General features: G+C 45.4%; 1 protein-coding gene across 6 annotated transcripts in view; it reads left to right on the top strand.

Moving 5' to 3' along the window:
• CATSPERG (cation channel sperm associated auxiliary subunit gamma) overlaps positions 1-12,957 on the top strand; it is a 47,254-nt gene that overhangs the window by 29,432 nt on the left and 4,865 nt on the right. For all 6 annotated transcript variants that reach the window (XM_082230963.1, XM_082230962.1, XM_082230961.1 and 3 more), the window contains 10 exons: positions 71-284; positions 3,081-3,143; positions 4,415-4,598; positions 6,093-6,220; positions 7,171-7,251; positions 7,482-7,538; positions 9,542-9,698; positions 9,830-9,893; positions 11,101-11,199; positions 12,274-12,372. In XM_082230963.1, the coding sequence (XP_082087089.1) occupies positions 71-284; positions 3,081-3,143; positions 4,415-4,598; positions 6,093-6,220; positions 7,171-7,251; positions 7,482-7,538; positions 9,542-9,698; positions 9,830-9,893; positions 11,101-11,199; positions 12,274-12,372 (1,146 nt within the window). The remainder of the gene's footprint in view (positions 1-70; positions 285-3,080; positions 3,144-4,414; positions 4,599-6,092; positions 6,221-7,170; positions 7,252-7,481; positions 7,539-9,541; positions 9,699-9,829; positions 9,894-11,100; positions 11,200-12,273; positions 12,373-12,957) is intronic.

Raw genomic sequence — 12,957 nt, 5'->3', positions numbered from 1 at the left:
TAATGCTGCAAGGGATGGTGTTTTAAGCTCTCGAACTTTCTACTCTATAAGAACTCTACTTTGTTCTTAGTGGATTAGACTACATCAGATTCGCCCACCTTTGCCCATTTGCTGTTGTGCGCTATGTGAACCTACCTGAGCCACAGGAATTCACCCGGATGGAACATTATTTTGCTATGCCTCCCGAGATCATGGAAAAAACTGGCTTTCATGATGAGAAGTCGCTGATTGTGTACCAGGGACTCGTCTATCAGCTGCTCCAGTTGCACTCATCTTACCACAGAGTGAGGATACCTTTTGTTTATTTGTGTTTCTCTTTTGAGGGGCTGAAAAGTCGCTGGCCTCAGAACCACCACAAGACACAGGCTTTAGCTTCTGTCTGGCAGCAAAGTCCTCAAAGCTAAGTCCCACCCCCCAATCCATAACAGCTGTTGAAACTAACAATAAACCAGCAAAAAGAAAATTGTGTAAAGGCCTTTATTTTTTTTAAAACCAGCTGCCTAAAACAACCAAGTGATTGCATTCTTCACGGCAAAGCATTCTGCTGTTTGCGCCACAAAGGCACATGTTGCTTATGCAAATTAAAGTAAGCAAAATAAAGGTCGCTATCCCTTGGACTTACCGTATTTTCCCCTCTATAACACGCAGATTTTTTCTCCTAAAAAGGAAGGGGAAATGTCTGTGCGTGTTATTGAGCGAATGTGTGGTCCCTGGAGCCGAAAAATTGGGCAAAAATCAAATCGCGCTTCATGGAGAAGGGAAACCTGAAAAGAGGAAGCGGCTGCTTTCCTGCATTCTGCCTCAGGGTCTTACTGCCCACCCTCCTCTTTTTCGTTGCTGTGTTTGCTGAAAGAGAACAAAGAGCAAGGAAAGCCCCTCCCCTCCAGGCAAGCAGAGGGGAAAGCAGAGTGTCGTTCCTTCCTCTCTGTGCTCCGGTGCTGCTGAAAACATGCAGGTGGGAGAGAGAGACAGAGAGAGAGAGAGAGCTGGCTGGCTTGGGTGGGTGCGTAGGGGAAACTTTTGCCTTCCTTTCCTCCCTCACGTTATACCCCACTCCTGCATTCTTAGCCCTTCTGTGTTTTTCCTTCCCTCCCCACTTAAAATGTGGTTAAAAAGCATGGATCCACATGGCTCCTCAGGATTTTTGCACTGGGTCACCCCAAATTCACAATCAGAGCACATAGCATGTCCATGGCTACAGCCTGCCCCCCAAAAATCATGCACCCACTGGGGCTGCAATGGTGCAAAAATGTGGTTACAAAGCATAGATCCACATGGATCCTCAGGATCTTTGCATTGGGTCAACCCAAATTCACCATCAGATCGCATGTCTGTGGCCACAGCATGAAGCACAAAAATGATACATCCACTGTTTCATTCAGAATGTTTTTTCCCCCTCTAAAAACGATGTGCGTGTTATGGTCAGGTGCGTGTTATAGAGCGAAAAATACGGTACTATTTAAACACAGGCCTCAGCCAGTGGAACCCATGATCCAGCATCTATTTCTGGGCACTCAAGCTCATGCGCGACTGCGATTTCCGATTTCTGCGCAGGCGCCATTTCTGGCCCTGCAGAAGCAAGTCCCCATGCCACGCTGCGCCGGTTTAGCACAGCACGCAGGGACTCGCCGATTGGGAGGCTTGTGGGCCGGTTAAACGACCCCCGTGGGCTGCTTGTGGCCCATGGGCATTTGGTTGCCTACTCCTGCTGGAGAGCATCCCAGGATGTTTTGGAGAATGCTGTCTGACATCATAGAAGGAGATCCAATGTAGTAGGCCCCCCTTCTGACCCTGTCGGCCTCTCTGAAGCCCTGGCTCAACTGGAGTTATAGATCCCTCCCCCTCCTCGAAATTGGGATAAAAATTTAACTACACATTTGAGCACCTCTAAACTTCTCCCTCTCTTTTCTTGCTAATGGAAGGAAAAACATTTGAAAGCTTTTAAAAATGCTTTCTGCAAAGGTCCCTACTGTTTGCTTTAGTTCAACAGTGTTGGATGAGGCAGCTAAATGACCTTTGGGTTTCCTCTCCCCACCCCCCGCTTTTGATTACATCCTTTTTGTCCAAGTGAGAGATGCTTCACCCATCATCATAAGCATATAAGAATCTTCTGTTTCCACTGTCTCCTTAAATAGCGCAGCAGGCATCCCACTTCCAGTAGTCAGAGGGAAGGCCTATGTAAAGTTCTAGCCTCCTGTAACTCTGGAATGTTCCAATCTAATAAGAGCATGAAGGGGTTAAACCATAGGCTAAGCCTGGAGAAGAAATGAGTGACCAAGCCTTTGGTATCTTTCATTCCCCATGTGGACTTCAGTATAAGGAGCTCTGAACTGGTCACTCCAGCCTCATGACTTTAACCAGCATCCTTTGTTTCATAATAGTAATTAATAATAATCTTAGTAGTAGTAGTAGTAATACTAATTTATTTATACCCTGCCCATCTGGCTGGGTTTCCCCAGCCTGCACTCTCTCTAGAATTTCCCCCCTCTATCAATAGTTTAGAAACTTTTACCTTCTGTGTTTTAAATGCCTGTGCATATTTTCTGACCGCTGTATGGAAAAGCACATGAATCTGACCTTTGAATTTTGTAAGTAAACCTTTTTATGACTTGCCAAACATGTGGTCTGGCTCTGTGCCAGGGAAGTGGGACAGATGGAAAGAGCTTCTAGAAGGGGACATTTTGGGACTCAAAAGGGCACATTTTAAAGGTTACACAGACTATATTTCTCTCCAGCATGTTTTTGTGATGTTAAATCTCTGCTGGGCTTCTCCCACCAAACTTGGGTCTTGGCTTCCAGGATTCCAACATGCCAGCTTACTATCTCATGCCACCGTCTGTCTTCCTTCAACCCCTTCCTGTTAGGAGCTGCCACCACCTGCGACTTCATTCACCCAGATCGGTTGCCATGACCTCTGCTTGGGTGGACCACAGCAGGGAGGTTTCTATGCTGTCCCACAATAAATAAAATTGTATATTATTTCTGCATTTCTAAACAGGTTTTGCTGCTAATTTAGTGATAGTTTTTGTGCGCCTGTCTGTCTTCAAACTCACCCTTACCAATTCTTTTTTTCTCCCTAGGCTTATGCTGATCCAGTCCATGACCCCACATGGAGATGGTGGAAGAACAAGAAAGAGGATGCGGTAAGAACAGTTACAGATAGGTAGCCGTGTTGGTCTGCCATAGTCAAAATAAAAAAATTCCTTCCAGTAGCACCTTAAAGACCAACTAAGTTAGTTCTTGGTATGAGCTTTCGTGTGCATGCACACTTCTTCAGATACACTGAAACAGAAGTTGCCAGATCCTTCTATATAGTGAGAAGGTGGGGAGGGGTTTTACTCAGAAGGGTGGTGGGAATGGGAGATTGGCAGATAGCTGAGATCAAGAATCACAAAACAGAGAAACCAGTAGGAGAACACTTCAATTTCCCAGGACATTCTATACAAGATCTCAAAGTAGCTGTTTTACTACAAAGGAATTTCAGAAATAGACTGGAAAGAGAAGCTGCTGAATTGCAACTCATTACCAAACTTAAAACCATGGAGAGACCTGGTCTGAACAAAGACATTGGATTCTTATCTCATTATACATGACTAAGCCATTTTTCACCTTCTCACCCCTTGCCTTTTCCTGTAAGACCTATTGCAGTCGTTAAGAGTCGTCAACAGACTCATCTCAGCTATCTGCCAATCTCCCATTCCCACCACCCTTCTGAGTAATACCCCCCCCCCACCTTCTCACTATATAGAAGGATCTGGCAACTTCTGTTTCGGTGTATCTGAAGAAGTGTGCATGCACACGAAAGCTCATACCAAGAACTAACTTAGTTGGTCTTTAAAGTGCTACTGGAAGGAATTTTTTTATTTTTGCGGTAAGAACAAACATTTTGAAAAGCATTCCTTAAATACAACTGCCCTCACCACTCCATGATTAACATTAACCTGGTCTTAAACTTTCTTTTTTAAGTAAAAAAACCAAAATAAAGTGATTTTGATATTCTAGGAGAGAGAGGAGTACTGTTGTGTTTCCTGAAGACACCATTTATTTTTTTTTGACTGCTTGCTAAGGGATTTGACAGTCAGTTGATGTGTGATAGACACACATGCAATACGAATCATTTAGTAAAGAAACAGTTATAATTTTGATGTATGAGTGTTTCCTTTTCCTAACCAACATGCTTCACCTTTAACTGCTGCAACACCCAATTTTGCACCTGGGCTTTGCCCCATCTTCACTGTATGCCTTACCTTAGGCAAGCCAATACTTACCAATCACACTGTCAATGGATAGCAATACTGGCTTACTTTCCAGGGCTGTTGCAACCATGGCTAAGGTACAGTTTATGGAGCACTTGGAAGGAAGAGACAAAGGGTGGGTGCGGGGAGTGGAAGATGATCATTTTCTTGCTTCCCAGGAATACTACAGCTATGTGGCAAGCAACTGGAACACCTCGGCAGGCATCTATGTCGACATGGCCAACTACATCAAGATGTACAATCAGTTGCCTGAAAACTTACTGCCTTCCAAGCTCTACCTTGACAAGAACACCGAATACACCTTCTCTCTGTACCTGAGCATGAGAACAACGAAACAGAGCAGTAAGGGGTGTTGAGCTCAGGAACTGCTGTGATAGAGGAAGGGAGGGGCGGATCTGTCACATAAAACACAGCAGTTACAGGGCATCTCCCACACCCAACTGAGAATGTAATGTTGATATCTACTGTGAACCTCTTGTTTCTTGGGCATGTGGTGATATCTAAGGCCACACTCAGTGAAGCCATGATGTTAACACGCCCCCCCATAAGGTGTTTACACACACACACACACACACAGGGTGAGTCGTTTAAAAGAGGCCCTGTGGATACAGAGTACAGATGTTCCACGGGCCTCTTTTAAAAGACTCGCCGTGTATATGTGGATGTCTTGCAGTGGTAATACGAGTTGGCCTAGGCTATGCTTCCTCCTAATTTTGACTTGTGATCCTCACTGCTTTTCTTCTGATTTCTGGTTCTACAGTAGCACAGACATGGAACAGAACTGAGGGGCTGGCAGAGGGGATGTCATGGATTGGCTGGACACAGAGAAATGGGGGGGGGGAGGAACCAGGTGGGGGACCCCCAAGGGAAGAAGGCTCAGAGCCCGGGGAGTGGTGGTGGGGCAAGGATGAGTAGTCAGAGTAGAGGGGCAAGGATGAGTAGTCAGAAGTAGAGGCAGAAGCGGAGGCTGGAGAGGAGGGAGGGGCAAGAAGCAGAGATGGGTCAGGCTGGTGCAGAAGCCAGGGTGTCTCCCCCTCTTGCTGTGACCAGCTCTCCTCCTCAAATGTCTCCCAGAACCTGAAGAGGGTGGAGCAGAGACAAACAAGGCGGAGAAGGCTCAGATTGCTTGGGAAGGACCTGGGCTAGGAAGCCACTGTGGGGAAACAGGGACCTTCAGTCCTTGTAGCTGCCTCATTGGGGCAAGATCTAACGGGAAGAGTTGCTGTGCTCACTAGGCCTGGTCTCTGGAGCTCTTTGTTCCTCTGAATAAAGAGTTAACTTCACTGACACCATGTGAGTTATTACTGACCTGCTCCTGGCACCCCACCCCTGACGGGAGAGGTCTCCAGGAAAACCGTGATCACAGGCTTTCTTCTCAGCAGTGTTACTTATTTACAAGATTTATGTTCCATCCCTCTTCACGGGATCTTACGGTGGGCCACAACAATTCAAAAAACAATAAGAACAAAATGGAATATACCAGAATAGAATAAATAGAATACACTCATCCTCTGCCTACTAAATACAGTATATCAGATCGAATAGCCATGTGACCCAGTAGACAGACAATAGCCCTCAGACTGCTCAAAAAGCCTGGTGGAAAATGAGTCTTCTGCTGGTGCCGAAAGATAACCAACTTTGGCATCAGTCAGAGCTCGAAGCAGAGAGTTTTCCATAGCTGGGGTGCTACTGCCAAGAAGTAAGAGGGGGTCGTATCTCACATGGTTGCTGCATGCCCAGCGAGAAGAATATTCATGGCAAGCACCAACATTCTGTTCCACACGTACACGCCCTATTCTTTTGCATTGGCTGATAGCTTTTTCATTTTGCTTGCAGTGGGGGAGTCAGCAGATGAAAATTCTCTCCAAAACATCTGGCTCACTCTCATCTTAGCCCATCCTGAATATATTCATACACATCTACATAGGCAGGAGCTCATCAGCAGAGGTTCAGTACTATATCAGGTAAGGGCCTCTCAAATCCTAGATGATGAAATGAGGCAAAACCCCCCTTGAAAAGTCAGAAATGCAGGCTTGCTCTGATCAGCTCTGATCAGCATTTTGAAATGTGAGAAACCTGAACCCCATTCTTATTTTGAGACATATTTGAAATTATGCTTGCAAATAGAGATAGGTAGCCATGTTGGTCTGCCATAGTCAAAATAAAAAAAAATCCTTCCAGTAGCACCTGGTGTATCTGAAGAAGTGTGCATGCACACGAAAGCTCATACCAAGAACTAACTTAGTTGGTCTTTAAGGTGCTACTGGAAGGAATTTTTTTATTTTGACTATGCTTGCAAACTTATGTTTGTGCAAAATTTCTGGAATCTCTGAGCATATACAGAGTGCCTTTCTGCAAGCGTAATGAAGGCCTACAAATATTTACGTTGTTGCATGCCACCCCAGTCTCTGAGCTTTGTGTGATTCCAGGGGTTCCAGGCGCTTACCCAAGGTTCAGTTTCCTCGGAATGTGACGTCTTTATGTCATATATAGCTTATTTACACGCACATACATGCTGAGTCTACGATGGAGGAGCTTATAGCATTGCATCCCAGAAGGTCTTGTTTCTTCCATAACCACATTATATGATTTATAGCCTCTCTTCACCTTAAGGTTCCAGGATGGAATACAAAATATATGTTAAATCACAGGATTATAGATCATTAGAACCAATATAAACAACAGCCGGAAATGTCAGTACTGCTGAGAAGAAGCAAACAACAAAGATTCCTGACATGCGCTTAGAGGGTGGCAAGATCTGATATTATGAGTATTCTTGGCCATCCATTCTGCACCATTGAGCGGCTCACAAGGGGAAAATGCCATTAGGGAGCTGGTTTCTTATTAAAACTGATTCCATTTTAAACTCCTGTTTCTTTTGCACCACTGCATCTCTTCGTCCTCACAACAACAGGTAGTAATTCATGACAAAGGCGTTTACCCGTATCAGCAGCTGAGTGGGAAAAACCTTCTGAAGAGTTCTTTTGGCTTAAAGGTAAGAAGGCAGTCTTTGCTGAAGTCCCAGGGTCTTGTCTTCTATCACAGAATTGTTGCTCTTGGGCTAGGATAGGCCACCTGGTGCCGCTTCAGTGTACCAAAGGTGGCACATGAAATCAGTCTCCTGCCACACTGCTTCTTGCTTCTGATCTGTTGAGTTCTGGTATACAAGTGGCTAGAATTTGCCTTTCCCCTGACATTTGCTTGGCTTGTATTTACTTTCCCCAGGTTGCACACTCGGGAATGAACTGCTACGAGTACACATCCAACGGACCACGGATAAGGGTAAGGGTGGCTTGGACTGCTTGAAGGGAAGATAATTTCTCTCAATTCTCTCCTCCTGGTAGCAGCCCCGGAGGAGGCAGTTGGCACCTGATACTCAGGATTTCCAGTCTGAATCCCTCCCCACCATGGTACCTGACAATGCTGAAAATTCTTGAAAGCTTGTCTGGGAGAAGCTCAGTAATTCTGGAAAGGCAGCTTGTTTGCCGTGAACAGTCTTCCTCTGTAGCCTACAGCTGTGGGAATTGTTTAGAGGTGTGGCGGCCACCTTGACTGGCCTTGCTTTTGTGGCTTTGTTGGGTGGCAAATTAAGCAAGCCATGTTTTTCTTCTCCAGACTTATGGCATAGTGTGAGGGGGACGATGGGGTCCCGGGTGCAGAATTTTTTTTTTTGGGGGGGGGCGCAACCAGGCACTCCCATGACAAGGCCACATGGCTGCCATCTTCTGGACATAGTAATCGTTAAAGAAATTGGAGTTCTTGTTGGAAATACACTGAAAAAGATATACCAAGAACTCTGGCCACAACTTTCAATTAAGGAATAATTCCTACTCAAGAGTTGAGATGAAAAACGTGTATATTCTGCTAAGAATCACAGTTGAAGCTAGTAGTAAATTTAAATTTAAATATAACATGTAAGTACGATGGTTTTAAAGCAATAGTAAGTTTGGATACAACGTTTAAGTACAGAAATAATGTAGTTTCAAATATGCAGTGATATGGTACAAAGGTACATGAAATACCAGTGCACAACAATTGTTTTATACAAGTCTCAATGGCAGTCAAAAAGAGTCCATATATATAAGAAATCAGGATAAAGAATAAAGAATAAAGGATCAAATAGGGCCAAAACGGAGTATCCGGAGTGTGAATCAGATGTACGACTCAGTAGTGGTGACCAGGACAGGGCCCTGTTTCGGAGTAAACGCCTTCTTCAGCTGGTAATATCAAATAATATGTCAAGGTAGATCCAGGTGCTTCAATGCCATAAATCATAAATATAATAAATTATATACATTCTAAAGTGTGTTAGCGCATATCATAATATTTGGTTCCATACCGCGGGGGTTTTTTTGAGGACTATCGTACATCTGATTCACACTCTGGATACACGTTTTTCATCTCAACTCTTGAGTAGGAATTATTCCTTAATTGAAAGTTGTGGCCAGAGTTCTTGGTATATCTTTTTCAGTGCCATCTTCTGGAGCCACGGGGAGGCGAGCCTCACCCGAGCGGTGGTGGTGCCTCTTTCTCCTCATGGCTGGCTAAGGGGTGCTCACACCTGGGGGCGGAACTCCCACCGGCTGGAGTCTGGACTTTTCTGGCCTGCACCACTCCTTCCCCAGGGCCTCCCTTGGCTGAGGCATGTGCCCTGCAGCAGGAGCATAGAATGAAAGCTGTCCGCTCACCTGGGACCCCCTGGCACCTGCCCTTGTGCTGTGCAGCCAAGGACAGGCAGCCGGTAAAAGGCTGCACTTGGCACCTCAGCCTGGTCTCGACTGCCCTCCTCCTAGGCCTGCTGTAGCAAGCCAGCCAGGGATCATCAGCCGCCGCTCCCACCAGGGGCTCACCAAGCTGAGAGGGCAAACATTGTGACCAGCTGGCAACCTCCGTGAGGAGTGGCCACCGCAAGGGCGCAACAAAGTCTGCCTGTTGCCTTCCGTGCGACACCTGCCAGGAGGTGCAAAATAATAAAAAAAATTCCTGCAGGCCAGACTTCTGTTCCAAGGCAGAGGAGCAGAACTAGTACAAAAGCGTGGTGAGTCCTCTCGGGTGTATTCTAGGGAACCCTTCATGAAGGTCAAGGTGAAGGTACCTTAGGCATTGACCGAGGGGTCCTCCGAGGAGATGCCTGTCCAAATTATCCTCTGCAACATGCAGGGATTCCACAGCAGACACAGAGGTGAAAAGGGGTCCTTTTAAGAGAGGGAGTTTGCAATCCAGTGTTCTAAAAAAGAAAGAGAAAAAAAGGCCCCTTTTCTTTTCCAATTTACTTGCCCCCACAGGGCAGCTATGTGTCGACTGTCTACATTGGATGTCCCCCAGGCAAGAGGCTAGCTTTTGACATTACTTCCACCAAGAATGAGACTACCGTCAAGAACAAGCGCTACTTTGATTGTATCAAGAAAGACCCTGAGATGCCTTGCTTCTCCTTCAATGATGGTAAGGCTGGGGTAAAGTGGGGTGTCTGGGTGGGTCAGATCTGTGAGGCTTATAGATGAAGTTAATTAAGGAATGATGGATGCCAGGCAGAAGACACATGGTGATACCACACCTGCTTGATTCATTTGCAGTGTTTTACCCTTCTTTTTTGATCCAAGATATGGTGACAGGGGACTCGGGACGTTTCAATGGAAGGTAAGGGCTGAGCTGTGCTTTTGATGGCATTTTGTCGCTTTGCTGAACTGAAATCAGTGACTCTCCACTGAGCATATTGTTCAAAGGCCAGGGGGAGGGTAAGATGGAGGCACCTAGGTCAACGCCAGGGTGCCCAGGCCCTGGGGCCAGTATGACCCAAGACGTTTTCGCTGGGGACTTCCAGGTAAAGCTGAAGGCCAATCAGAGGAAGCCCTGTTGTCGCTAGGGAAGGACAGAGAAGACTGTTTCCAGTCCCTTCCATTTTTGTATGTGTTTGAAAACGCATTCCACCCCATGTCCACATTAATTTTCAAATCTGCATCTAGATACATGTTTTTAATACATTTTCTCTCAAAATATGCGATTTGATGCATTTTCTTTTTGAACTGAGAACTGCATCGTGAACTCTGGAGAGGTGTGAAGGATGACTTAACTTCTGATCTGCACCTTAGTCTGAGTGGTGTTGATTGGGTCAGTTTGTATCAAAACACACCAAGAACAAATTCCTCAAGAGTCCCTAGTTGCTATGTGACACCCTTGAAGGCAAGAAAATTGTCTGGCAGGTATACATTTGTACTAACGGTACACCCCAACTGATCTGGCATCACGGCTAAGGACACGGCTGGGGAACCTCTGCCATGAGCTTAGCTTGGTGGCCAGAGGCAAGTCTTCAGTCGATGGGACACAGAGGAGATCCATGAATAGGACATCCTAATTTTTAAAAAGGGAAAGGTACCTGGGAGGATTGTGGTGGCCCACCTACCAGCATGCCCAGAGGAAATGGGTTATTTCGACTCATTTTAATTTGGTTTCAGACCTAGGAATGGCTCTAAAACTGCCCTGGTTGGCAACCTTTATCAGGCGAAATACAGAAGGAAATGCTCTTGTTGATTCCCCTGACCTCTCAGTGACTGGTATCCTCTGGAAGTGGGTCCCCGGCTTGTTTGTTGTTTGTTGTGGGGGAGGAAGGGAAAGGAGAATGTTAGCCGCTTTGAGACTCCTTAGGGTAGTGATAAAGCTGGATATCAAATCCAAACTACTACTACTCCTCTTCTTCTTCTTCTTCTTCTTCTTCTTCTTCTTCTTCTTCTTCTTGCTGTGATAGGAGAAATGGCAGTTTTGTCCGAGCTGTTTGTGAATGGGTGTGGGTTTTTTAACTGTTAAAGCTTGTGCAAACTCACCTCCATCTTGCTTATTCTGCTGGCAGCTACATCTTCAGAGTAATTGGCGGGGGACCATTTTCGATGGAGAACATCAGATACTTCAGTGAGGAAGAGACCTTTATGTACAACACAGTGAATGGCAGGTGACCACATTTTGCAGACCCCCACAGTGCCTAGCATTGTGACCTTAGCTGTTTAGTATCTATGTCTTATTCAAATGCAACATTTTTAGTTGGTTTAAAAGACCCCCATTTGGGACCAGTCTTTCCAAGCACCATGTGAACATGCCAACGTAAGAAAAGTACTGGTTTGCCATATGAGAGTGAGAGAGCGCAATTAAAGAATCACAGGCTCCTGTGGTCCCCCAACTGCCTATGCACAGAGGAGGCTGCTCCTCCAGCCGGTTCACTCCTTCCAGATGACTAAGGAGAAGCAATACCTCAGCAGTGCTAAATGGCCCTAGTGCAGAAGCAGCCAATGGCCGCCTTCTCAGAATTGCGGACAGAGGAAACTGCCTCATACTGCAACAGACCATTGGATTATTCTGTCCAGGGACTGGGGACTTGCTGAATTCTGACAACATCTGGAGGGCCACTATTGCCAGTGCACTCTGATGGGCAGTGTCTCCACAGTGTCTAAGGAAGGGTCCTTTTTCCTGTAACCATTTAACTGGAGATATCAGTGCTCAGACCTGGACCCTTTTGAATATGAGGCATGTGCTCTGCCTACTGATCTGTGGCCCCTTGGGTTGTGGCTTACAAACAGCCACTTGTCTGGTCTGTGATGAGAATTGCCTCCACTTTGGGAGCTAGAGCAGAGAAATAGCTGTGAACTGCAGTGCTTTTTTTTCTTTAAAAAAATGTTTAGGGGTACTCTCATTTTGACTAAAGAAAATCACCATTTTATTGTTCAAATTGGGAAAAATAAATACAGCAAATAGACAAAAGTACAAAGATTCACAAAACGTGTAGGGGTATGCGTACCCCAGCGTTCCTCCAGAAAAAAAGCACTGGTGAGTTGTAAGAGATTTGATTCTCCCCCTTCTATTTTGAAGCTGATAATGAGCCATAGCTGATGAACATAGGAATGTAAAAGCTGGCAAGGGTGGGTGGGTAACAATGGGCTATTAAGGATGTGAGTGGCCTGGTAACCACTTTAGGCTTCCTTGCAAAGCTTAGCTGTCTTAATTCATGGTTGATTTCATATTCTCTTTCCAGTGCAACATCAAGTTTGATCTGGCTTAGGGCTGAAATGCACGAAGATAAAGTTGATTCTGAAGGTTTCCATATCCTCTCTCAAGCCGAGTCTGGGATTTTGTAAGGAAACATTTGCTGCGTCTTTGGGTGTGGGTGTCAGTTTCTGATCTAAAACCTCCCAAATTCTTCTTCCCAAATGAAATATGAAATTTGGTCGGCAATAAAACATGAGAAGAGCCATCCTGAATCAGGTCAAAGACCTGTCTAGTCCAGCTTCAGATTGTCATGGGGCCAACCAAGTGCTCTTGGAAGCATTCAAGAAGCGTTGGGGTTGCGGCCATTTTTCCACTTGTGCTTTCCAGCAACTGGCATTCAGAGACACATTTGTCTCCAACGGCAGACATATAACATAGCTATTGTGGCTAGTAGCCACTGAATTTGCTCAATTCCCTTTTAAAAACATCTAAGTCAGTGGACATCACTACATCGGGTGGGAGCAAGTTTAACCCTGTGCTGTGTGAAGAAGGCCTTTCTTTTGCCTGTCCTGAATCTTCTAACATTCATCTTCCTTGGATGATAATCATAATAATCATAACAATCATAATAATCATAATAATCATAATTTATTATTTATACCCCGCCCATCTGGCTGGGCTTCCCCAGCCACTGGGTGGCTTCCAAAAAAATATTAAAATACTGTGATAC

This window comes from Podarcis vaucheri (assembly GCF_965113315.1).
Source record: "Podarcis vaucheri genome assembly, chromosome: 7".
NCBI classification, from domain to species: domain Eukaryota; kingdom Metazoa; phylum Chordata; class Lepidosauria; order Squamata; family Lacertidae; genus Podarcis; species Podarcis vaucheri.
Note: the sequence above shows the minus strand (reverse complement) of the source record. Positions and strands in the feature narration are given on the sequence as shown.